This window comes from Moschus berezovskii, chromosome 4, assembly GCF_049115385.1.
Source record: "Moschus berezovskii isolate FMDL1 chromosome 4, NW_MosBer_1.0, whole genome shotgun sequence".
NCBI lineage: Eukaryota > Metazoa > Chordata > Mammalia > Artiodactyla > Moschidae > Moschus > Moschus berezovskii.
This window is the reverse complement of record NC_142463.1, coordinates 47,459,283-47,485,033: the sequence shown is the minus strand read 5'-3', so window position 1 is coordinate 47,485,033 and position 25,751 is coordinate 47,459,283. Positions and strand designations below refer to the sequence as shown.

Sequence of the window (25,751 nt, the reverse complement as noted above, 5' to 3'; positions counted from 1 at the left end):
AATAAAATCCTTATTCTTCTGAGGAAGACCTACTTGTTTCAAGAGTAAACATTCTATGGCGGCTTGTTAAGTTATAATTCCAGATATTTTATAACACAGGGATTTATATATTATAAATTTTTAAAATTCTGGTCATTTGAAAAAAAACATTGTTTTAATATATTTCAACTGTGACTCATGCAGGGAATTTTAAGATTTGGAACTTCAAAAAGTTATTTTTCATTGTCTCTGAATAGCAATTTTGTTTTTCCTCCATGTATCTGAACATGTATGAACAAAATCTGCTTGATTTATTTTTAAGAAAATTCTCTTTGAGTTTAAAAATATAAACCTCGGAAGTTAACCACTACCACTCCAAACTCTCAGTTAACTGTAGAACTGAGAATATATCTTTTCTTAACAGCTTTGTAATACAACTTGATATGAGTTACAGCAGGTTCAACATCTCAACTGTAAGAAACTTCAATTACCACTAAGGCTAAAAGGCATCCATGTACCAATCATACTCAGAAAGTCACAAGGGGGTCTGTGATGATTCCCTTTGCCTCTAAAGTTTGTATAATATTTTGCATGGATCTACTGAATGTGAGATAAGTGTGGTAAAATGGGCAAATTTAAGAATTTATTTTTTTACACTTCACTGAAGTTTAAAAACAAAATGCCTAGATCATAAGGGCACATAGTTTTATAAAAACTTTGAGTTTTTATAAAATGAAGATACTTGTATAACCAGAACCCAACCATGACAAAGAGTATGATCAGGACTAACGAAAAGCTCATGTCCCCTTCCAGGCACTATCTCCTCCCCACTCCCTAGCATAACCATAATCCTAGATTAGTTTGGCCTGCTTTTGAAGTCCATGTAAATGGAATTATATAGCATGTGCTAGTTTGTATCTGGCTTTTCCAATTCAATACTGTATTTGTGAGTGACAGTTATACTCTTCAAAGTGATGGCAATTTGTTTATTGTCATTGTGATGTATATAATTCCACTGTGTGAACCCATAATAGTTTATTTACCCAGGATACCATTCACAAGCAAATGGGAACTTCTGGTTTGGGGCTATTATAGTACAGCGATGAACACTATTATATACCTCTTGAGTGAACATACAGGCATTTTTATTGTAAATATACTTGGGAGTGGAATCTTAGGGTCATAGGATATGCATATGTTAAGATTTAATAGACTCTAATGAACACTTTCCGAAGTAAATGTATCCATGGACACTTCCACTAGCAGTGTATAAGAATTCCAGTCATTGTTCAACACCTTCTCCAACACTTGATATTGTCTCAGTTTTTCATTGTAATAATTCTAATGGGTGTGCAGTGGTAATTTCTATTTCCTTGACTTGCAGTGCCAGCCAAAATGGAGTAAGACCATGACAGCCTATATCTTTCCTACTAATCACAACTAAAAGCTCAGAGACCTGAGGACTCTAAAAAAAAAAAAAAAAAAGGAAGCAAAAACAGGCAGATTGGGGAGGAAAGTCAAAACTTGGAAAAAATGCCTTCTGTGTTTGTTTTTCCTCCTTTCTCCTACAGATTTGACTGGAGGTCTGACACCCAGTGATACTGTGGTGGTAGCACAGGAAACAAAAACGGAGAAACCCCATATTTCTAGCTATATGAATGGAGAAAGAGAGCTTCCATGAGCTAAAGTCTGTGGGGGAATATTTGGCTTTTTTCCTCCTTTTTTCCCTCTGGTCTTCACTGAGAGTTAGGGCCAGGCTTGGGCAGTTAGGACACCAAGAAAAACCCTGTCTTTCTAGACAAGGAAACTGGGAAAGGGCACCTCTGAGAGGGAATTCATCTTTTGTTTTGTTCTTTTCTCTCACCTGTTTGCTCCACTGTGCACCCTAGTCAGATGCTGTAGCTATGGCACCAAGCTAAAACTCCAAAAGAAACCTCATATTTCTAGCAAGAAAACGAGACTCTGCAAAATAGAGAGGAGAGGAACATCAAGAAAACGAGACTGCAAAACAGAGAGGAGAGGAACATCAAAAAAGAGCTGGAGAAGCAAACGCCCTAATTCTTTGTATGAATCTAAGTTCTCTGCTCACACCTTGAACTAAGCACCTGCAGGGCAGAAAAAAAGCTGCATAGCAAAAGACATGTGAACTACAATTTAAATTACTTCCCAAGTTCCAAAATAATTTCTGAGTGTTGTATGTATAGAACAGATTCAATGCAACACAATAAAGCCTCTGAAAACCGAACTGACATGGAACCAGCACCCACAGGTGAGACTCAACTTAAGATAGGAACCAAACTGGATTGATGGCCTCCTAAAAGAAAACAAACAAAAAATCAACATTCCCCAAAGGCTTCAATCAGAACCGAGAGTCTATGCAACAAAATATTCAAAATGTCTTGGATAAAAATCACAATTACTCAATAAACAAAGAACTGGAAAAATAGGGCTAGTTATTAAGGAAAAATAAACAGCTGCCAATCCCTAGGTAACCAAGATGCTACGATTATTACAGTCTTTAAAGCAATTATAATTAGAAAGTAGCTGAAAATGTTCTCTGTAGATACAAGCTGTACTCTAGAAAAATTCTTGCATTTTTGTATCCAAATTTACGACAAAAGTTGAGAGAGAGATAAACTGTCACACGAAGCAACATTACCAATAAATAACAGCAAAATTAAATACAAATAGATGCAACAATTTAGGGCGTTTTAAAAGCATATTGTTGACGAAAAGAAAGCTGCAGACGATTACATAACAATAAACTATCCTTGTAAAGTTCCACCGTTTATTAGACATAAACTACATTTTTTAAAGGAATAAACCCAAAATACAAGTGAGTGTTACCTCTGGAGGAAAGCAAGGGAATGGAATGGGGAAAAGACAGGTCTTTTAACCATAGTGGCAACCTCCTAGTTCCAAAATTACTGCTCAGTTCCCAAGTGTATATTGCTTATCTGTTACATCTATTTACGTACCCCAAAACAATATGTTTTAAACGATATCCTAAGTGCATGGTGAAAAAAGGGCGTTCTCGAGACTTTATTAAAATCACTTTTCCAAAAACGGGAAAAGCCCACTGCACCCCTACCGATTAGCGAAACCCGCCTTTGCCAGTCCCGGAGGGTCAGCGTCACTTCCGCCCCACCTCCCTAGCCCCGTCCATCTGAGCGGAAGTACTTTCCTTTCAGGTCCTCCTGCCTGTAGGGGGCTCTCCGAGCCATCTAGTGCCACGAAGGCCTCCCGCCTGGGCTGTCCTGGGGGCGCCTGTTAGTTTAGTCCTAGAGAATATATTTTCATTGTAACTCTTTCGGGCAGAAAAAAAATCTCACAGGCATCTTTTTCCGGACAATAACTTTCAAACCCAATCTAGGCCGAGTGTTCGCACTATCAAACCCTGTCGCAGTGTTGGAAAGGAATCAGGCGGTGTGAGGACAGCCCCGGAGCGCCAGAAGTCCCCGGCCCGCTCCCTCCTGTGAAGACGTAGCTGCGGGTGGTTGTGGTGGCGGCGTCCAAGATGTCGACCAAGAATTTCAGAGTCAGTGACGGTGACTGGATTTGCCCGGACAAAAAGTGAGTTTGTGAAGGGTCCCGAGTTTGCAGTGGGGTTGGTCGTTGGAGGCTTTTTCGAATCGATTGGGCATTTTCCGTTTTTACGGTCGCTGATGCCGTCAACCGAGTGGTGGAGGAGAACTGCCGGCTCCCGGGCGGGAAGGAGGCTCTTAGTCTCCTCACGATGGGGTCTTTCAAGAGCCTTTCTTTTAATTAGGTCTTCAGCGTCTCCTCGATTATCTGTCTCCGAAGCAGCCGGTTGTTTGGGGAGGGAGATGGCCTCCCCTTTTCCTTACTACCCACTCCACCCCACCCCCAGCCAGGTTTCTGCGATAAGGAAACCCCGGTGGAGGCCAGCTCGGTGTCGGATCTCCCCCACGTGACTTTTCCCTGCAGAACTTGACTCTTGTTCAGAAAACGTTGCTTTCTTGAACTCATTTATTTGCTTCACCTAGTAAATTTTGCAGTTTTCTTATTTAATTCAAATTTTCCGTATTGTTTTTACTTTTTCCTCCCGAACGCTAACCTCCTTTGGTTGGAGGAATTCTGGCTTTTTTTTTTTTCTTTATTTGTCTTTAATTTCTCCACAAGAATTGAACCTTTCGCCTCTTTAGAACCGAAACGTATGAGATCTGTGTTTTTGCCTGCTCAGCCCTGGAGAATGGCTGCTTCAAAGAAGCACGTGTTTTAGTGGCTCTGCTGAAACCAATGTCCTTTATTAAATTGTTTAGGGAGATTTTTATTGGCGGGTGTTTAAGTAGGTGTATCTATTTGGAGATAATACAAAAATTATTATGGAAAGTAATTGTCAAAAGAAAAGAGTGCGCATCTCTTGTTCCAATAAAAACTTTTGAATGCTTGTCTCTAAGCAAGCCACAGATGGCATATGGAGTTCCTGGTAGTAAAGAGTGAAAACTTTGAAAAATAATTCTAATCCTATTGCTTATGCAACTTTACCTAGGTTATTTAACTTTGTTTAAAAAAACAGAAGCTCCCCCTTAAAATGGTATAGCATAGATTGTGTAGAGCAATAAGATGTAGCAAATACTCATCAATCAACAACTGTGAATATTAGTTTTAGAATCAAATGTCAAAGAACATTAAGGGCTTATTTCCGCAGCATTTGTCTTCCATTCATATTTTAAGCAATTTAGATGAAGCCTGGCGAGCTGCAGTCCTTGGGGTCACAAAGAGTCAGACAGGATTGAGCAACTGAACCGAAATGAAGCATCGTGCTTCTTTACATAAAAAGTTGATGTTTCTCGATTACATAAAGATTAAAATTACTCGAAGGGTATCAAGTCAATTTTGAGTAGAACCAACAGCTGACTTTTTGTGTTGTTGGTCACTTGTAGAATAATGTGCTTTTGACAGTGTCATGAATGACAGACAGTATACTCAGATATTTGAAGGTTTTTCTAAAAGAGTCCTTTTCAATTCAGTTACAAATACATGAACAGACTAACTTCTACAATGTGTATAAATCCAGAAAACATTTTCAGAATGTATTTCCAATGCTTATTGGAATCGTAAAGGATATTCTTTATTGGGAGGGGGGGGAATGACCTAAAAGTTATTGGTGTGCTTCAGTTGAGTGTCTCTTCCATATGTTGTATCTTTATTTCATTCTAGTATAATACCTAAAAAAAAAAAGGAAATCAACTTTTTAAAGTTTAAGCTTTACATGTTATTCAGAGCATTTAGCATGCTTTTATGATTTGCAGTTGCACTATAAAAACCATGTTCATGAACCCTGTTTAGTATCAGCATAAAGTTATTTAATTATTGAACCTATTTCTATTTTGTCATAATTTTTCTTTGTCTTTTTACTATCCCATCTTCTCTTTCTACCAAGAGGGTATTATTAAGATCCATGAAGCCATTTGACTTACCCATTTTCTCCCCCTTGGTTCACCTTTAGGATTTTGTATTATAATTCTTAACAAAATTTTGTATAATCTTTGTTCTATGCTGAGAGTTACTTTAAATCTTTTTGAACTCCCTGGTGCTTCATCAGTAATTGTTCGAGTGTACTCACGTCTCACTTAAACTTTGTAAAGGTATTTTATTGTACTTAATGATGTGTGCCAATATGAGAACACTGAGGCATAGAGATCCTTAAGTGATTTACCAGAATCACATAATTGGTAACTGAGAGATTGGAATTTCTTATCCATGACTTGTAACTTCAAATCTTGTATTTTTTCCACTTAAATGGTGAAGGGTTTTTTTGGTTTGTTTTTTGTAGTTAACATTGACATTAACATGAAAAGGGAAGTAGAAGTTCTAGACCCAGGTATACAGGGAGGACACATTAAAATACTGTGTAATAGAATCTTTAAAATTACGTAAGTTTAATACATATCTCTCTAAGTATTTTTTACTTTATTTTCAGATGTGGAAATGTAAACTTTGCTAGAAGAACTAGCTGTAATAGATGTGGTCGAGGTAAGCACTTAAGGAACCTTCTGTTAAGACTGTTTATGCAGACCATTTCTTTATTTCCCCAGATTCATACTGCATTTTTCTATTTTCAGAGAAAACAACTGAGGCCAAGATGATGAAAGCAGGGGGCACTGAAATAGGAAAGACACTCGCAGAAAAGAGCCGAGGCTTATTTAGTGCTAATGACTGGCAGTGTAAAACGTATGTGTTTTAAATGATCATCCTGATTTTTTTCCCATAATAATGTATGTAGCCACTACTTGTTAATACTACCTACTCTTTCTAGTCACATTGACAAGCCACAGTAGACTTTAAATCAAAGATCAGTTGATTGTTATTCATTCTGTATCTGATATTTAAGTATAAAAAACTTTTCAATTTTATTTTTAATGGTAATAGTTGTTAGTAAGATGAATTATGTATACCAGTAAATCGATGCTCAAGATGAGCTAAATTCAAAAAGAAGAGAGAGGGGTATTTAAAAGCACTAAAAACCTATTTTGTCCTATTTTTGAAAAATCTCAAAAACTTTTAGCCTGTATCATTAGTGTGAAATATATCTTATCTGTTTGCACAGTAATTTTAGAGTCATAAGTTGCATCCTATAATTATTCCTAATTAGGTTTCTTAATATTTCTGATTTTCATGTGCTATATTGATTTTTCCAATATCCATCTTTTCTCTTAAGCAGATGAATCAAATACGCATGAAAGGACTGAATCAGAAGAGGGTCTTACACAAACTTCTGGTCTTAAAAATACTAAATTAGTATTGAATAATTTTCCAGCAACAGATTAAGTCACTGATTTTGGGAATACAGTGCATGAACTGATTGTGCAGGAGAAAAAGGAAAAATTTTAACTTTATTTGCAGGGTATAACCTTACTCTTGAGGTGAATTTGGAGACTGGGAAATTAATAGAACATTTCATTTAAAGTGCTATCTGCCCCCCCCACCCAAGACAGCAGGATCTCTGTAGATATAATTTCTCATTGATTTCTCATAAAAAGACAGAGGCACTCTTCATACTATATAGCTTTTGCATCTCTGATTAAATAGTTCAGTCTGTTCTAACCATAATCTCTCCTCAGAAAAAGTACATTGGTACAGTTCCTTTGTAGCATCCTTAGTAAATGTTTCTTTATGGTAGTGAGTTCACTCTACTTTTTATTTTAAAATTCTTAAATATTTTGAAATTTACTATTTGTCTTACGTTATAATCTACTGATTTGATATTTTTCACTTTTAAAGTTGTAGTAATGTGAATTGGGCCAGAAGATCAGAGTGTAACATGTGTAATACTCCAAAGTATGCTAAACTGGAAGAAAGAACAGGTAAGAGTCAAACTCATTCCAACTAAATGATTTTAAAACAGCTAAACATTGAAATTGCTAATTATATCACTTCATAAGAGCACAGTAAATGAGGATTGTTTATTCTGCTCTTATATTTTTTACCTTGATTTTTTTTTTTCTCTCATCCATAGAGTCATCTTTTGTATGGTAATTTCACAGTTTACAAAGTACAGCGTGAGGAAACTCTATCCTAACAAATAGTCAACATTAGGATAGTTTTAGAAATGCTTTATTCCTCTCTGTCCTTTGCTAGTCTAAATGTTTGTTATTAATGATAGGATAATACCATATTTTCATTCATTTGATTTCCTAGTATGACAAAAACAAATATGGGATACCTTTTAAAGTATAGGCAATAATTCTCAAAGTTAGCCATGCATTAGAATCATTTGAGAAACTGAAAATCCAGATTCCTAAATAGCTGGCAAAGCTCTTTGGTGGTGGGTCCCCAAAATTTGCAGGTGTTTTAGATGGTATTTGGTCACCATTGGTCTAAATAATAACCCATCATTGACTCTGCGTGTTGTCAGTCATTGCATTGTCAGCATTGTTAGTCTGTCAGTCATGTTCAACTCTTTGCAACCCCATGGACTGTAGCCGGCCAGGCTCCTCTGTCCATGGAATTTTCCAGGCAAGAGTTCTGGAGTGGATTGCTATTCCTTTCTCCAGTGGATCTTTCTCATCTAGGGACTGAACCCAGGACTCTTGCATTGCAGGCAGATTCTTTACCATCTGAGCCACCAGGGAAGCCTCTGTGTATTGTCAGTAGTGGGGTGAAAATATTTACCTGATAGAATGTAGTTTCCCATTATCATCAGCGCAAATATATTATCAATATACTTCACATCTAATTTTGTCATTCAGCAACTTGTACAGTCAGAGGCTTCCTTCTGTTGATACATTAGTCACCCTATCAGACCTAGACTTAATAAACTACTTCCCTGTTTCCTTTTCCTCCATAACTTTAGACAATTGCACTGTCTATAGATTCAGTTCAGTTCAGTTCAGTCGCTCAGTCGTGACCGACTCTTTGCGACACAATGAATCACAGCACACCAGGCCTCCCTGTCCATCACCAACTCCCAGAGTTCACTCAGACTCATGTCCATTGAGTCGGTGATGCCATCTAGCCATCTCATTCTCTGTCGTTCCCTTCTCCCGCCCCCAATCCTTCCCAACATCAGAGTCTTTTCCAGTGAGTCAACTCTTCACATGAGGTGGCCAAAGTATTGGAGTTTCAGCTTTAGCATCACTCCTTCCAATGAACACCCAAGATTGATCTCCTTTAGAATGGACTGGTCTATAGATTAAGACCTTTTAATAAGGCCTTTTTTCTTCTTTCTCTTACCTCTTTAACGTTTATATTCACCCCCCGCCTTTTTTTAATGTAACACACACACATCCCCCAATACACACATACACCCCTCTGTGGTTATTCTGTTTCCTTTTTCATTGTATTTTTGTGGTCACAGAATGTTGGGTTTCTTCTAGGTCTCATTCCTAAGCTCTCTTTTATGCTCTGTTTTCTGGGCATTTTCTTGAAGACCTAAGTTTAAGTAAGCATTGGCACACCATGATAACCAAATTTATGTCTCTAGCTCAGACTTCTTTGACCTGTATATTCAGCTGCCTGTTCATCATCACTATGTAAATGTCAAACTCATTATATCTAAACTGAATTTGCGATTTTCCCCCAGGACCTGGCCCTCTTCTAGTGATCTCTTTCTCATGATTAATACCACCCACCATATGCTTGTTACATAAACCAGAAAGTTAGACATCCTTCTTAATAACTCCTTCATCTCTCTTGTTCTCCCAAAAGTCTTCTCCATCATTACCCTAGGCCGAGGTACCATTTTATCTTGTTTCTTGGGAAGAAAAGCAGCCACCTAATTGTTGTACATGTTTCCCACACAGCACAGCCAGGAATTCTTTGTTCTAAACTAAAACTCCATTTGTTTAAAATACTTTGTTAAGGAATTCTTTGTTCTAAACTAAAACTCCATTTGTTTAAAATACTTTGTTTTGATTGATTTTAGGGAAAAGTCCAGAATCTTAACAGCTGTAAGAATTGTAATCCCCAGAAGCCTTTTATTTATACACATTCTCTTTGACCTGTTTTGCGATTCCTCTAAAAGTTTCGCTAATGCAAGACCTAAATCTTAACAACTGAAGTTGTCGAATTTTAATAACCTTCTCACTTTCCTTTACCCATTATCTTTGTGTCCTGACCTTTTGCATTTCTGATATAAGTAGTTGTCTTAGTCTATCGGTGTTGAAGATATGAACTAATAATATACTGTTACTGTCTAGTTTGTCTTTTTTATTTGTTCTCTTTGCTGATTAATCAAAATATAGATTCAAAGTACTGTCTCAGTTCTTCCTTTGAAGCACGTGTTACATTTATCCGCTTTTCTCTCTTTACTTCTATTGTCACAACCCTAATTCAGGCCTATTTTAAATCTGTTTGATCCTTTACTAATCTTTGCTCACAATTGTTAAGATATTTTTAACACTTGTTAAAAGTCTATCCGTTCCGTTCCATCGCTCAGTCGTGTCCGACTCTTTGCGACCCCGTGGACTGTAGCCTACCAGGCTTCTCCGTCCATGGGATTCTCCAGGCAAGAATACTGGAGTGGGTTACCATTTCCTTCTCCAGGGGATCTTCCCGACCCAGGGATCGAACCCGGGTCTCCCGCATTGGAGGCAGATGCTTTAACCTCTGAGCCACCAGGGAATTAGAGGTTGCTTATTTCATATAAACTGTATCATAAAGCCTTTTCCAATATTCATTCTTTAAATGATGCCAGAATTGTGGTGTTTTGTATACTCGAATATTGACTATAGAATTGAGGAAATATTTATTGGCCATTGGGCACGATGCAGGGGAATACTTGGTTAAGCAAAATAGAAATGTAAAGGCAAAAATTAATGAAGTCTTCAAGAGAGCAGTGTTTAGGCTAAGAAGTGAAAGTAAGTAGCAAGTTGAAAGATCATTCCAAGCAAAAGCAAACATTTTATATGAATCAGGCCCTGACACTTGAAAGAATTTAGCATATTGGGTGAATTCCTAGTAGCTCCAGAAAACACTTCAGAAATGGGCAAAGGCCATGTAAATCATAGTAAGAAGTTTTATTTTATTCTAAATATAATGGGAAATAACAATTTTTAACAAGTGATTGACATGTCTAATTTTTAAACATTACTGGTTTATAGAAAAAGAATTAGGGGTGGAAGTGGCAAGCATGGAAGCAAGGACTAGTTTTTACAATATTCCCTGAAAGCTTCAAACCAGTAGAGTGAGGGAAACACACATAAATAAGCCAGTTATTCCTCTCCCTTGTTATTCAGTGGAGATGATGCTGAAGGCTTTTTTTTTTTTTAATGATACAGCTACGATTTCCCACATAGAAAGACTTCATGAGGTATATTTGTTGTATGGACTCATACAACATACCTTAATAATGTATTGCTAGCAGATTGTTTAGGTTCTTCTATGACTGTGTGAGACACATGAAAATAGCTTTGTGTGTGCTATCACGCTTATTTTGCAGTAATTTTACTTAGACACCTATGCAAAACTGTCTATCTGTTTGCTTTTTAAATCTGGGTATAATTGATTCTTTGGCTCCCCATATTTGCCTTACCATTATTTTACTTGCAGATTACTGACTGCACAAAGAACTTTACTGAAAGCCTATGGATTTTAAATAGTAGTGCTTAAATACGTTTATATTTCCACATATAAATAGTCCAGTTTTTCTGTACTGTTGGCTTAGTCATCCTATTGTATAATTTTTTTTTTCCTTTTTTCTTACGTGAATCATTTCGCATTAATTTTTTACCTACAAGTATTGTGATGCTAAAGCTGAAACTGCAATACTTTGGCCACCTCATGCGACAAGTTGACTCACTGGAGAAGACTCTGATGCTGGGAAAGGTTGGGGGTGGGAGGAGAAGGGGACGACAGAGAATGAGATGGCCGGATGGCATCACCGACTCTGTGGACATGAGTTTGAGTGAACTCCAGGAGTTGGTGATGGACAGGGAGGCCTGGTGTGCTTTGATTGACGGGGTCGCAGAGAGTCGGACACGACTGAGTGACTGAACTGAACTAAACTGATTGTGAGGTTTCTGAGAAGGCAGTGGCAAGCCTCTTCAGTACTCTTGCCTAGAAAATCCCATGGATGGAGGAGCCTGGTAGGCTGCAGTCCATGGGGTCGCGAAGAGTCGGACACGACTGAGTGAGTTCACTTTTCACTTTTCACTTTCACGCATTGGAGAAGGAAATGGCAACCCACTCCAGTGTTCTTGCCTGGAGAATCCCAGGGATGGGAGAGCCTGGTGGGCTGCTGTCTTTGGGGTCCCACAGAGTCAGACACGACTGAAGCGATTTAGCAGCGGCTGCACTGTGAGGTTTAAGTCTTTACTACTAAATCTGTTACGTCTCAGGACATACTGCTATAATATTAAATATATATCTAGAGCCAAGAAACTATATTGTTGAATTATAATTTTCTACAGTGTTTATCTCTCAAGTTAACATTGAATATGAGCCGTTTTCTTTTTAAAACTTATCAGTCTTAGTAGCAGCATGCGTGATCTTTGATCTTCATTTCGGCATGCAGGATGTTTTTTAGCTTTTAGTTGCATGGAAGCTTTTATTTGCAACATGTTAAGATCTAGTTCCCTGACCAAGGACTGGATCTGGGCCATTGCTTTGGGAACATGGAATCTTAGTCACTAGACCACCAAGGAAATCCCTGAGTTATTTTCTTGATATGAGCATATATCTAGTTGTACTTGATGGTTTTTTGTTTGTTTGTTTGTTTTTTAATATTTAATACTCTGAAAAACTAGAGCCAGGATTTTTCTAAGGAAAAGTTTCTTATGGATATTTAAAACACTTCACTTTTGTGTCATATACACAGGAACGAGAAAATTCTTATGTATTACAGTTGGAGTCTGTTTTGTCTCTGGAACAAGGTAGGAAGAGGAAAAAAGGGATGATATCAAGTATTCTGAGGATCAGTTCAGTTCAGTCACTCAGTCGTGTCTGACTCTTTGCGACCCCATGAATCGCAGCACACCAGGCCTCCCTGTCTATTGCCAACTCCCGGAATTTACTCAAACTCATGTCCATCGAGTCGGTGATGCCATCCAGCCATCTCATTCTCTGTCGTCCCCTTGTCCTCCTACCCCAATCCCTCCCAGCATCAGAGTCTTTTCCAGTGAGTCAACTCGTCGCATGAGGTGGCCAAAGGATTGGAGTTTCAGCTTTAGTATCAGTCTTTCCAATGAACACCCAGGACTAATCTCCTTTAGAATGGACTGGTTGGATCTCCTTGCAGTCCAAGGGATTCTCAAAACTCTTCTCCAACACCACAGTTCAAAAGCATCAATTCTTCGGCGCTCAGCTTTCTTCAGAGTTCAACTCTCACATCCATACATGACCACAGGAAAAACCATAGCCTTGACTAGACGGACCTTTGTTGGCAAAGTAATGTCTCTGCTTTTTAATATGCTATCTGGGTTGGTCATAACTTTCCTTCCAAGGAGTAAGCGTCTTTTAATTTCATGGCTGAAGTCACCATCTGCAGTGATTTTGGAACCCCCAAAAATAAAATCTGACACTGTTTCCACTGTTTCCCATCTATTTGCCATAAAGTGATAGGACCAGATGCCATGATCTTAGTTTTCTGAATGTTGAGCTTTTAGCCAACTTTTTCACTCTCCTCTTTCACTTTCATCAAGAGGCTTTTGAGTTCCTCTTCACTTTCTGCCGTAAGGGTGGTATCATCTGAATATCTGAGGTTATTGCTATTTCTCCCAGCAATCTTGATTCCAGCTTATGCTTCATCCAACCTAGCATTTCTCATGATGTACTCTGCAAAGAAGTTAGATAAGCAGTTAACATTATCCAGCCTTGACGTACTCCTTTTCCTATGTGGAACCAGTCTGTTGTTCCATGTTCAGTTCTAACTGTTGCTTCTTGAACTGCATACAGGTTTCTCAAGAGGCAGGTCAGGTGGTCTGGTATTCCCATCTCTTTCAGAATTTTCCATAGTTTCTTGTGATCCACACAGTCAAAGGCTTTGGCCTAGTCAATAAAGCAGAAATAGAAGTTTTTCTGGAACTCTCTTGCTTTCTCCATGATCCAGAGGATGTTGGCAATTTGATCTCTGGTTCCTCTGCCTTTTCTAAAACCAGCTTGAACATCTGGAAGTTCACGGTTCACGTATTGTTGAAGCCTGGCTTGGAGAATTTTGAGCATGACTTTATTAGCGAGTGAGATGAGTGCAATTGTACGTTAGTTTGAGCATTCTTTGGCATTGCCTTTCTTTGGGAGTGGAATGAAAACTGACCTTTTCCAGTCCTGTGGCCATGGTTGAGTTTCCCAAATTTGCTGGCATATTGAGTGCAGCACTTTCACAGCATCATCTTTCCGTATTTGAAATAGTTCCACTGGAATTCCATCACCTCCACTAGCTTTGTTCATAGTGATGCTTTCTAAGGCCCACTTGACTTCACATTTTAGGATGTCTGGCTCTAGGTGAGTGATCACACCATCGTGATTATCTTGGTCGTGAAGATCTTCTTTGTTCAGTTCTGTGTATTCTTGCCACCTCTTCTTAATATCTTCTGCTTCTGTTAGACACTGATATCTTGTGGTTTTCTCCAGTACAGAGTATAATGAGGAAAAGAAAGGACACTGCATTAATGTGGGGTTTTTTTTAAGTGAGTTAATTTTATTGCATTATTTTACTGTCACACTTATATCCTCTCTACTATTAGTTTGTGACTCTTATGAAATGATGAGAGGGTAAGTGATGAGTTTTTTAATGCCTGTGACTGACAGATTTAAAGTCACATATCTTAAATTTTTAAGAAATGCTTTTTTTGTTGTTTATAAATTTAACATTTTGCTGATTCATTAAATCCTTAAATCTGTGAATCACTCTTTGTGTGCCGGTACTGTTCTGAAATATGTGAGGTAGTTAGGTTATGTTACTCTTAAACACCTCTTTATTTTTTTCAGTTGGAGATATTTTTCAGAAGTTCTCATCTCATTTTCTCTAAAACTAACTCACATTCTTCTTCCAATCTTTGTTAAGCCTATGTCAGAGATCTGTCAGTCTAAATTGTAAATAGTAGCTGTGGCAGTAAATAATAATGGTTTTTTGATCTTGGTTGGTCTTGATTAGAATATTTTCAGTTGAAAAGTTTACTGACTTCTTTAGAAAAGCTTAGTGACTTTTAACTGTGTATTTAAAACCAATTTTTATCTTCATTGTTGTGTCATTGTATTTGCCTATATAATTATTTTCCAAGCTCTGACTGTATTTTAGCCCAGCAAAATTTCAGTGTATCAAAAGATTTCAAGCTATTTTTAACTCGCAACCAGTGAAATTTGGTTTTTAGTTCTTACTGAGCCCACTTCTCCCAAAAGAATTATGATTAAAAACACAGAGGAAAGTCATTTTAAAACTTAGTTATAGCAGATGTTTAAGGATATGTTTTCCATCCATATATTCCATGTATTACTGTAATCATACAGGCAGGACATTTTGAAATTGAGAAGAGCTAAAATTGTAGCCATGGGACTTATCCAGTTATATCCAACTTTGAGGCTGTTGTCTGTAGTGATACTTTTTTGTTGTTGTTGTTGAGACCAGTAATTTATCAAAGGGATAAACAGATGTCTTTGATAAGAGTTTTTTTTTTTTCCTATTACTTATAGGCGATTTTGGTGAATTATAACAATTTCTGCTCCCCTCCCCCTTAGGATATGGTGGTGGTTTTAATGAAAGAGAAAATGTTGAATACATAGAAAGAGAAGAATCTGATGGTGAATATGATGAGGTAAGATATACATTAGTGTGTAGGTTGAATGCAACTTAGAGAAACATGTTAGAAAATATCTTAAGTAAAAAAAGAAAATACTAAATGTACCTCATTTTGTGAGTACACATTAAGTCTTTTACAGCAACTTATCATTTTGTTGGAAATCATAATTGACTTAAACATATAATTGACTTAAAAATACATGTTGACACCTAAATATATAAAAGTAATTTCTTAGGCAAAAATATTTTAATACTTTTAGTTATCAGAAATATCCTGAAACTTTTTCTCTAGTTTGGACGTAAGAAGAAAAAATACAGAGGGAAGGCAGTTGGTCCTGCATCTATTTTAAAGGAAGTTGAAGATAAAGAATCTGAGGGAGAAGAAGAGGATGAGGATGAAGATCTTTCTAAATATAAATTAGATGAGGTAACTTATTTTGTTACCATATTTCCCCTTTGTCTTGTTCAAGCTATGGCATATGAATGTCTGACAACCTTTGGCTTATGGTGAAGATGTGTTCTACAATGTCATCATTTGTTTCCACAAAAATTTTGATCTGTTTTGCCAAGCAAAACTGACTTGAGATATACAATTCTGACTTGAGATATACAACAGTGACTGAGACAGAACCATGCTTCTCTTAACTTAAATTGCAGAGAGGAAGAGACATAAACAATATAATTTAAATAGCAATAATATTGTGAAGATGCATGATGGGATAGCATATCATTAGAAGAGCTACTTAGGTTTCAGTGTATGGGGGATTTCTGAGACAATGAAATTTGTGTTGAGACTTGAGTGATAGAATGATGCGAAGGAGCCTGCTGTAAGGGTTGGGATCAAAGCACTTCTAGGGCAGTGAGAATAGCAAATAAAGTTTCCCATAGTAGGAAACAAGCCAGCAACATCCAAAAAATCATACATAAGCTAGTGTGGTTAGAACAGAGGGGAGAAGGTAATAAGGTGGTCAGCAAACACATCAGGTTTGGTGATGTTTATTCTGTGGGGCCTGAGTGTAAAATTTCATGAATGAATAGATCCAGATTAAGGGTGCTTTGAGGTCTGAGCATAGGAGGCCCTCAATTGCACATAAAACAATATGGAACAAGTTTGTAGAAGTAACAAATGAGATAAAACAATATGGAACAAGTTTGAAAAATAAATGAGGTATATTTATCTGATCTGTGTTTTAGAGGTGATTGTCAACATACTGAGAGATTGGGGAGGCAGAATGAATTCCCAAAGTACTTCCTAAAAGGATGTACTAGAGAAAAGAATGAAGTTCTGAACTAAGTCTTAAAGGAGATGCATTTAAGAACTTTTAAGGGAATAAAACTGAAAATTCTTGACAGTTTATATGGTAATACATTGTGTGAAAAAGAAAATGAGTATGACGTCTACATTTACATCTTTGAAATGTCTGAGACAGTCATACAGTCTCTTTAGCTGAGATCAGGAATGTAGTAGTCAGATTTCAGGATTGAGAGTGAATTTGTTGAGATGTTTGTTAGTCATAAAATATCTTCATATGAAGATGTCCATTACATAGAAGTGTTCATCATTCCTAGTAGATAGCATTGAAATCTCAAGGTCTAAATATAATTGATTCTGGATTTTTGTTAGGATGAGGATGAAGATGATGCTGATCTCTCAAAATATAATCTTGATGCCAGTGAAGAAGAAGAGAGTAATAAAAAGAAATCTAATAGACGAAGTCGCTCAAAGTCTCGGTCTTCACATTCGCGATCTTCATCACGCTCATCCTCCCCCTCCAGTTCAAGGTCTAGGTCCAGGTAAACGGGTACAGGTCAAGGGTAACACCAGTCAAAATGTCAGTATCTAACTTCTTTACTTATAAATTTTGTTTTTCTTAATTAAACTTTTATTTTAGAGTTTTCATTCAAGTTATCATTTAAAAGATCATTTTTTTCTGTCTTAGTGCCATGAAGTTATTGTCGATTAATATGAAGCTTCCTAAGTCCAGTTTAGCACGATGCCTTTTATTAAAATAGACTAAAAATTCAATCATTATTTATAGATACTTAGTTATCTAAAGAGATAATTTTGCATTCAGAAAACTCAAATAATGTGAAGGTTTATATTTCCACTGATGATTTTAAACACTAGTAAAGAAATTTTCTAGACATTAATTGAACTGCTGCTTATTACACAGTGTTTTATTTGGCGTAGGTATTCTGAATACCGGAGAAATTTTGCTGTATTCTATTATCCTAATCCTCATACTTTAGAGCTGTCCAGGAATAAATTAGTGTATTTAATTTGTGTTATACTTGCATATTATTTTGTTAGTAAAGTTTTAATAAACAGTCACTGATTGTGTAGTCAACAATAAAAATGAAGTTTTAGTTGAGAAAAAGCAACACTTTATGTAAGCAAAATTCCCTTGAAGAACTCCTGTTTAATTAAGTGAAACTATGTGCAATGAATTTCAGTTGTATTTAGGGATAAAATATTAGCTAAGTACTTAGATAATTTTTGAGTCATTGTAAAGCCTGAAAACTTAAAAAAGTGATTATAAAGATAACTTTCAAGGTAAAAATTTACATTTTTCTGCATATTGTTATTTTTCAGGAACAAATTAAGTATAAATTAAATTACTAAATGAATTTGTAGACTTTTTAAATGCAAGTGGACCATATTTCCTGTCATTTTTCAATAATTTCCTAAAACGGTGACAGGATTGTCAGTGTAGTTTCCCTTTAATTCTCAAATCTTTGAGTAGACAGAAAACATACTGGTTAAAAACATACCCACGTCAGTATTGAAGCTTTATGCTAGCTAATGACCAAGAAAATAGATTTCAAGTTAAATATAAACTGCCATATTCCTGAATGTGTCAGTCCCTCCCAGGTTACTTTTAAGTATTTATGAGCAAAAAGTATTCAATATTAATAAAGTGATAATGCTGGGCACTTTTATCTGTACAATCTTAAAAGCGTTTTTAAAGAAATCTTGTCAAACTTGGAAAGTTGTTCAGTCTAAGTCGTGTCCAACTCTTTGCGACCCCATGAACTTGGAAAGTAGTTGATTATTTTCAAAAATTATTTAAGTTTTGGCATAATTGTTAATACAGAATAATAGTTTTAAATGAATCTTAAAATACTGTGTTTTGAAAATATATATCCCAAATAGTTATTGTATGAAAATGAATCCTAATGCATATTTTTCTTTCCGTGTTCATATCACAAAACTTAATTAAATGGTCCTGGAAAAAAATATCCTTCCATGTTGTTCCAGGTCGCGTTCAAGAAGTTCTTCCAGTTCGCAGTCAAGATCTCGTTCCAGTTCCAGAGAACGTTCGAGATCTCGTGGGTCGAAATCAAGGTGAATGAGGTAGCATCTCTCTGTAAAGCAGAGAGAGAAAATATTTAAAGGCTGCAGAAGGCGTTGCTTTTTTCCCTCTTATTTTGCTTCTATTTGTCAATTTTATTTTAGCATTAGAAAACTAATGCACTTGCCTCAGCTTAATTTTCTCACCATGAGATGTCTCCATTGCCAGCACTGTGCCAAGACATTCCCATGATTGAATTAAGGTGGTTATTTTGCTTTGTGCAAGGTTTGCTATTTTTGTGCTAAAATGTGATGAAATGGGAAGATGCAGCCAAGCTTTATCACCAAATGCCTACTCATTAAAGTTATTTTGCAGTACTAGTTACAATAAGTATGCAGATAAAAAAAGTTTACTTCATGTTTAAAAGGAAGAAAAATACCTCAACACAGTTTTGCAAGGCAATTATTAAAATATTTACAGAAATAATTCTGTAATTTACATCAGATAAAGTGGGTTTTATTTTTATTTCTCTGTAATATAACACAGAATATTATACACAGTGTATATAGTATGTAAGAAGTATAGACACTTCTTAAATTCCACAAATTAAGAAGTTGGTTGGTGATTTAGGTAGGATGTGATCTTGAAGCATTCTTGTTAACTTCAGGTTGCATTTAGTTAGCACTGCAGAGGGAAAAATAATTTGTAAAGAAGCAAGTGAGAAACTAACTTTTAGTCTCTTGAGGTTTTTTCTAGACTTGGTCAAAATATGCTGCCATTCTTTTTAATTTAATTTGTTGATCTATTAAAGACATCTAACACGAATAAGAAAACAACTAAAATTCCACTTAAGTGGAATTACACTGAAGTGTAGTAGTGTTAGCTCGTTGGTAAAAATAATTGCTTAAATAGCTTATTTTAGAGCCAAATCTGTAGCATTAGAGGGCAACTACAATTTGATAACATTAAGAGGAGAAGAATGATATACACACTTGTGTTAAGTTAACATGATAGAGAGCAAGTTAGATTATTGTTATTATGTATTATCAGTGTTTCAGTTCTTTTATTTGAGTGCTTCTTAGGTGAAGATCCTTAGGTCCTAGTTCCTTTGGGAAGCACTTTATGGTTTACAGAACAGCCTTTATATTCTTTTCAAACATGTTTTTCATTGCTTATAACTTTCCAAAGAATTCTCCTTTTGGGCTTTCTGATTTTATTTTAAGCCCAAAGGTGAATTTTTTGGGAAGTTTGAGCTAAATTACTTCAAAATACGTAAATGAAGAAATACTGTATTTAAACATTTGCACATTTACCTATACCTGAAACATGTGAATGTCAACACTTCATACTTCATGGATAGTAATCCTTCATAAAAACAAATATTGTTAATCAAGTTTTAAAGTTACTTTATTTTTCTTTGAATATTTAATGATTTAATAGCTACTGTTTTATGTCATTTTGTCCCCGTATTCCTGCTTTTACTAAAGCAACTTAACTAATAAGTTGCTTAATTCTACAACAGACTTATTATTTTCCTTAGGAAGTTGTATGATACATATTTTTTCCCCAAATGGAAGGACTTAGTTTCTAGACATTAAGTTATACAAATGCTTACCTGTTAGTTTTGCTACTTATACTTTAAAATGAAAGCCTTTAAATTTTAGAAAATGAATTTAAGATTCTACTTTAATACATTAAACTAGTTTTTAATTAAAGTAGTGAGCACTTTTCTACTGATGAAGTTAAATTAAATAGAATTGATTTCATGGTTGAACCAGAAGTCTTCTGTTGAGTAAGCAGTAAGTATTCTTTCTTATAAAATTTTTATAGCTATAAATTGTTTATTTTTGGAGCTAGAAACTAAACCATCTGCCTCATTTCTTCTTTTAATGAAATGTTTGATTTGTTTCTCAATCAATGAAGATCCAGCTCCAGGTCCCACAGGGGTTCTTCTTCCCCACGAAAAAGATCTTACTCAAGTTCATCATCATCTCCTGAGAGGAACAGAAAGAGAAGTCGTTCTAGATCTTCTTCATCTGGTGATCGCAAAAAAAGACGAACAAGATCACGGTCACCTGAAAGGTTTGGGTTTCTGTAGAAATAAGAATGGGTGTTCTTAAGTGTGTTTAATAGCTTAACTGAACTTCTTAGTCAAGGATTAGATTTTCATTATCTCCTTTGTTACCCACTTTAAACTCTTTTCAACTTTGAACTTCAAAAAACAGATTACTTTGTTTACTTTATGTGTTTTAATCAGGTTGTTTAGAAAAGTAGATCAAACTACTCTCTTCCAGTCTCTGATAATTTTATTGTTTAAATTTTTATTTTCATATATAATTATTATAGCCAACTCTCGGTTATTTCTGTCTCTTAAGTTTCTAATTCAGAAGCTGTGTGTTGATGTAATTTAGAGGTTGATTTTTATAAGTATTAATTTATGCTATCGATTTTACATTAAATATTAGAAACTAGGATTCTAGGGCATCTAATAAAATTAACTATTCCAGATGATTGGAAGTCTCTCCTTATTTAAATATGTATAAATACATTTCCACGACAAATTGTTTTTGTTCCCTTTATAAAGAAATTGTTCTTACAGCTAATATATTTTTATCTTTCAGTCAAAATTCCTTTTTTGTAGAAAAAAATCTTTACTAGATTACTTTACCTGTGTTGATATTTTTAACATTTGGAGAGTGTCATCTGTCAGCCTTTCCTGCAGCAGACTAATTAATTATTCGGTTTCAGTATTTTTCTCTTTTTTTCCTCAGTGTCTATAATAGTCATTTTAATGGCTTCCTTAGTAATATTTGCAGATTTTTATATCCCTTCAACTTGCGAAAAGTAAGGATTAGATAAAATCTGATTTTTGCTACGTTCAGTCTTAGGGTTACCTCTTCTTGTAAATGATTGGTTTTGCGTCTTCCCATTTTGAAGTGTAGATATTAAGGTTACACACAGCTAGTTTCATTTCTGGGCATTTATTCCTTTGTTAAAAAAAATTTATTCCGTACTTTATGAAATTCGTTCTGTTGCTTTTTTACCACTTCTGCAAATTTTTATCTTAGCCACATATAATCCCCCTAGTTTGTTGTCATCTAAACTTAATGAACATGTTCTCTATTCCATAAGCCAGGTGATTGGTGAAAACACTAAACAACCCTGAGCCCAGGGCCAACCCCTCGGAACACCACTACTTTACCCAGGTTGATATATTGACTTATTCATATTAGCTGCATGAATATAATCCTGTAACTTAATTGTACAGTCATCTTGTGCGACCTAGATTTCCAAAACATAATTAATTATGGATATATATTTGCATACACAGTCAGAAGCCTTGCTGTATGTATTTTACGTATAGCCTTACCACACTTTGTACAGTATATCAGAGGGAACAATTTAGTCACACTGCCATTACCCAGTTTACATGCCTTCGTTGTATTAATCTGTAGTTGTATACAATTTTGCAAGGCTTTCCTTCATTGCCTTAAATAATTGAGAGGTGGCTATATCTTAAGAGATTTATAAATTGTGGTTGCACTGCTACTGGGCTCATATCCAAAGTTAAATACTAGTTAATTTTATGTGTATAAGTTTATATCTTAGATTTTAATTATTCCTTTTACCAGTTTAATGAGGTTTAAGTTTTCATATTCTCAAAGTCATATAAATGAAGTTGCTATTCAGCTCCAGCTTACCAGATTACCTGTTTTCTCCATTATGTCTTACAGGCACCACAGGTCACCTTCTGGATCATCCCATTCTGGTTCCCGTTCAAGTTCAAAAAAGAAATAATGTATTAAAATTTACATCTTAAAAGTCCAATATAATGCATGAAGCATATTTTTTAAGAAGTTGGTGTCTTACTTGGTCAGAAGTGCTAAATCTGCTAGTAGAGGTGCATGCTTTTCATTGCTTTTCAGAAAATACAGCTGTGTTTATTTGTGAAATTAAAAGTAAATAGTATTTTAAGCCATGATGTCCCAAAATAGATGCTTTGTCATTCATTATTTACAACCATTTGCTTTTTTAAGCTATAACATCTCAGCTATAACAAAGTACTTTGTTTTCTAATTTAAACTCTTGTTTTTCTCATCTCCAAATATGAGCATTATCTAGGCTTGTCTGGACTTTGGGCGTGGAGGCAAGACTGTGGTAAAGTAGTTGGAAAAAATCTATTTATGTTAATCTGGGGAAAGGACTCGGCCTGTTTGTTAACCTGTGTCAAAGTGATTATTAGAAAAAGTTTAACAGATTGTTAAACAGTTAACTAGAAACATCTTTATTTTGAAATTCCCTATGTCAAGGGTGTCTTAGAATCATTGTCTATCCAGTTTTACTTTTTGCACCACCAAGTTTAATACAGAAGTTTTGAGAATTGCAGAGGAGAAAGATGTTAGTTTCTGCCTTTCTGACACAGTGATTTTGAACAGGAATGCCTAGCAGTTCATCTCTACTAATGTGGTTGATGAGAAAAACATATGAAAGTGTTTTAATGTTTTTAGAAGCTTTGTGTGATACCTTTTAAAAATTCAGTTATCACACAATAAGGTAGACAAAATGAAATCCTAGTTAATGAATAAATTGAAGAAAGCTTTTGAAATATATTTCTCTTTGGGTATAAGACCAACAGAGACAAGACATTATGAATTAAATGACCATTTGCTTTGAGGTGTTTAAACACTGCATAAAATTTTCTTCTGAGTAACAAATGCTTATTTCCTTATGACATAAGCAGAAATAATTGCTCCTATTCACCTGAAATTACTTATGGCTTAAAATACTTTCAGGATTTGTTTTAGTTCTCAAAACCTGGTCATTTGAGCTCTATTTTGTCTTCTGGTTTAAAAAAAAGGTTTCTCTTAACAGTATCTTCAGTGACAATGCAAGGTAAGTATATTAAGGGAAATTGACAGATGTGCTTGGGAACTTTTTGTGCATGGGAATCAATACCCACATTTTTTGTTTTTGATTTTTGTTTGTTTTTCCTTAACATTAATGTCTACTGCAACTGAAAATTAAAATGTTTTAAGGTACTTAGTAGACAGATGAAAATTAAATTACATTTGTTCTTTATTTTAAAATGAGTGATTTTTCTCTTCAGTTTATCTAAAGATGAAAGCAAAGTAGCTTATGTAGAAATATTTTGATAATATTTTTACAGTGAACTTCCCCTGCTTTTTTTATGTCTTAAATTTTTTTTTGCTACATTTACTGTAGGTTGCACAAGAACTTTTACTCTCTTGTAATTGTGCCTCAGACTTCTTGAAAGTCCACCTTCTAAATTGCCCAGATGATCTTCTAGATTCTACATGTTATCGTTGGTTTATTCTTGTGCTTTCTGTATTTAAAACTTTGACTGTACTAATAAGCAAATGCAAGGTTATAAATTTAGCTAATAGTTTACAGATAATTCGAATGATTATGATTTTATTTGGTTTAAGCTGTACTAGTATATTTCGTAAGGATATGATGCTGTAGACAAATGTAAATAAAGCTTGTGAGTCAAGCATTAAGTGGTGTTTGTTAGAAATAAATTAGAATTTTTAAGCTCTGATTTAATCTTCATTTTTAAACTACTTCTGTCTGGTTTATTACTTTTGATTGTGCATTTTAGACTCCCTATGTTCCCTTACCTTTTATGTAAGGTCATCTTATTTTTATATATGAATGTTTGGTTTAAAACATACCAAAGCCGTGATCACTATAACCGTTGTCACTCAGCAGTTTTTTACTTTTTTTAAACAAAGAGTACCCAAACTAGTTGAACACTCTGTACCAGAACATGTCTATTCCACGTGGCAAATAACATATCATAGTGTGCTTCTTAGCACTTAACTGCTGCTGCTAAGTCACTTCAGTCGTGCCCGACTCTGTGTGACCCCACAGACGGAAGCCCACCAGGCTCCCCTGTCCCTGGGATTCTCCAGGCAAGAACACTGGAGTGGGTTGCCATTTCCTTCTCCAATGTGTGAAAGTGAAAAGTGAAAGTAAAGTCGCTCAGTCGTGTCCAACCCTTAGCGACCCCACGGACTGCATCCTACCAGGCTCCTCCATCCATGGGATTTTCTAGGCAATAGTACTGGAGTGGCTTGCCATTGCCTTCTCCAACTTAACTGCTAAGTGTTCTTAAATTTCTATTTAGAATCCTTTTATCTAAACAATATTGATAGTTGGTATTGGCAACAGATTCCAAGTTCAGAGCAAACTGTAAGCTTAAGACTCTCTAGGCACATGTACCAAGGTGATTTTTTTATTATTATTATCTTCTTGATATTTGGCTTCCACAGCCAGTGCTGTTTTAATAGATGCTGGTAAGAAGGTATGAAATTTATCTCTTATGCCCTAACAATTTTGACATAATTGTTAGTTGTTTTGTTTTTTAATAGAAATAACGTGATAGCTTTCCTAAACTGGAAATAGTTTTATTTCTGGAAAACAATGGGGTTTTATTTAAAGACAGTTGAAGGTATGTAATACTGATTTCCGGGCTAATTCTTCCTGTCATCTTTACATACTGTTGTATATCATCCCATATTTTACAAACAGAAAGATTACAGTTTAAGGAAAGTAAAATTTACCCAAGGGAACCACAGGAGTGGCTTAATGGGGATTCACCCCCAAGTCTCATGGCAGATATAAGTATTACCTCTCGTAACAACCAAATAACCTGTTTGAGGAGATAAATGTTAAGTCAGGATAGATTTTTTTTTAATCTGATTTAGTAAGAAGGTGTTAATTTCAGTCTTTTATAAGTAGTTGGATAAGTAGACCTACTATTTTGAAATAACTAAATTTACAGAAAGTTGCAAAAGTTGAACAGAGAGTTCCCACGTGCTCCCACCCGGTTGCCATTAGCATATTACCCTGTGATTTTGTCAAAACTGAGAAACCAACATCGATATGTTACTATTACTTACAGTCCAGGTTTTATTTGAATTTCAGTATTTTTCCATTCCTCTAATCCAGGGTGCTACATTACACTTCCACTTGTTTCTCATATGTCTCCAGGCTCCTCTGGTCTGACAGATTGTCATTCTTTCCTTGCCTTTGATGACTTAAGAGGAGTATTGGCTGGGTATCCTTTAGAATGTCCCTCATTCTGAGTTTGTCTGGTTTTTCTTGTGATTAGACTGAGTTTGTGAGTTTCAGAGCAGATACCACAGAAGAAAAGTGCCCTTCTCATCAAAATTGCCTGAAATCACCATTGTAGTTCAGTTTTTTTCCCCTTAATCTACTCCATTCTTTGTCAGCAAGTCACTAAGTGTAGCTCACCT

At 35.6% G+C, this 25,751-nt stretch overlaps 1 protein-coding gene across 3 annotated transcripts; it reads left to right on the top strand.

Annotated features, from left to right (window-relative positions):
- Window positions 1–3,363: 3,363 nt before the first annotated feature.
- On the top strand, window positions 3,364–24,031 carry ZRANB2 (zinc finger RANBP2-type containing 2). Of its 3 annotated transcripts, none has more exons than XR_008682718.2 (11): window positions 3,365–3,552; window positions 5,927–5,979; window positions 6,069–6,177; window positions 7,228–7,310; window positions 15,118–15,194; window positions 15,471–15,605; window positions 16,803–16,972; window positions 18,438–18,524; window positions 20,395–20,553; window positions 21,608–21,677; window positions 22,206–22,241. XR_008682718.2 is itself a non-coding variant. In XM_055402232.2 (11 exons), the coding sequence occupies exons 1-10, from the start codon at window positions 3,497–3,499 to the stop codon at window positions 21,635–21,637; spliced, it is 963 nt and encodes a 320-aa protein (XP_055258207.1). In that variant the 5' UTR covers window positions 3,370–3,496; the 3' UTR covers window positions 21,638–21,677; window positions 22,206–24,031. The 3 variants fall into 3 exon arrangements, 2 of the variants coding, with proteins under 2 accessions (XP_055258206.1, XP_055258207.1); XM_055402232.2 differs by having other exon boundaries at window positions 3,370–3,552; window positions 21,604–21,677; window positions 22,206–24,031; XM_055402231.2 differs by lacking the exon at window positions 21,608–21,677 and having other exon boundaries at window positions 3,364–3,552; window positions 22,206–24,031.
- The last annotated feature ends 1,720 nt before the right edge of the window (window positions 24,032–25,751 follow it).

Coding starts and splice junctions, on each gene's coding strand:
- ZRANB2 (XM_055402231.2), top strand. CDS start 3,497: ATGTCGACCAAGAATTTCAGAGTCAGTGACGGTGACTGGATTTGCCCG. Junction 5,980..6,068: donor CTGTAATAGATGTGGTCGAG/GTAAGCACTTAA, acceptor TTCTATTTTCAG/AGAAAACAACTGAGGCCAAG. Junction 7,311..15,117: donor TAAACTGGAAGAAAGAACAG/GTAAGAGTCAAA, acceptor CCTCCCCCTTAG/GATATGGTGGTGGTTTTAAT.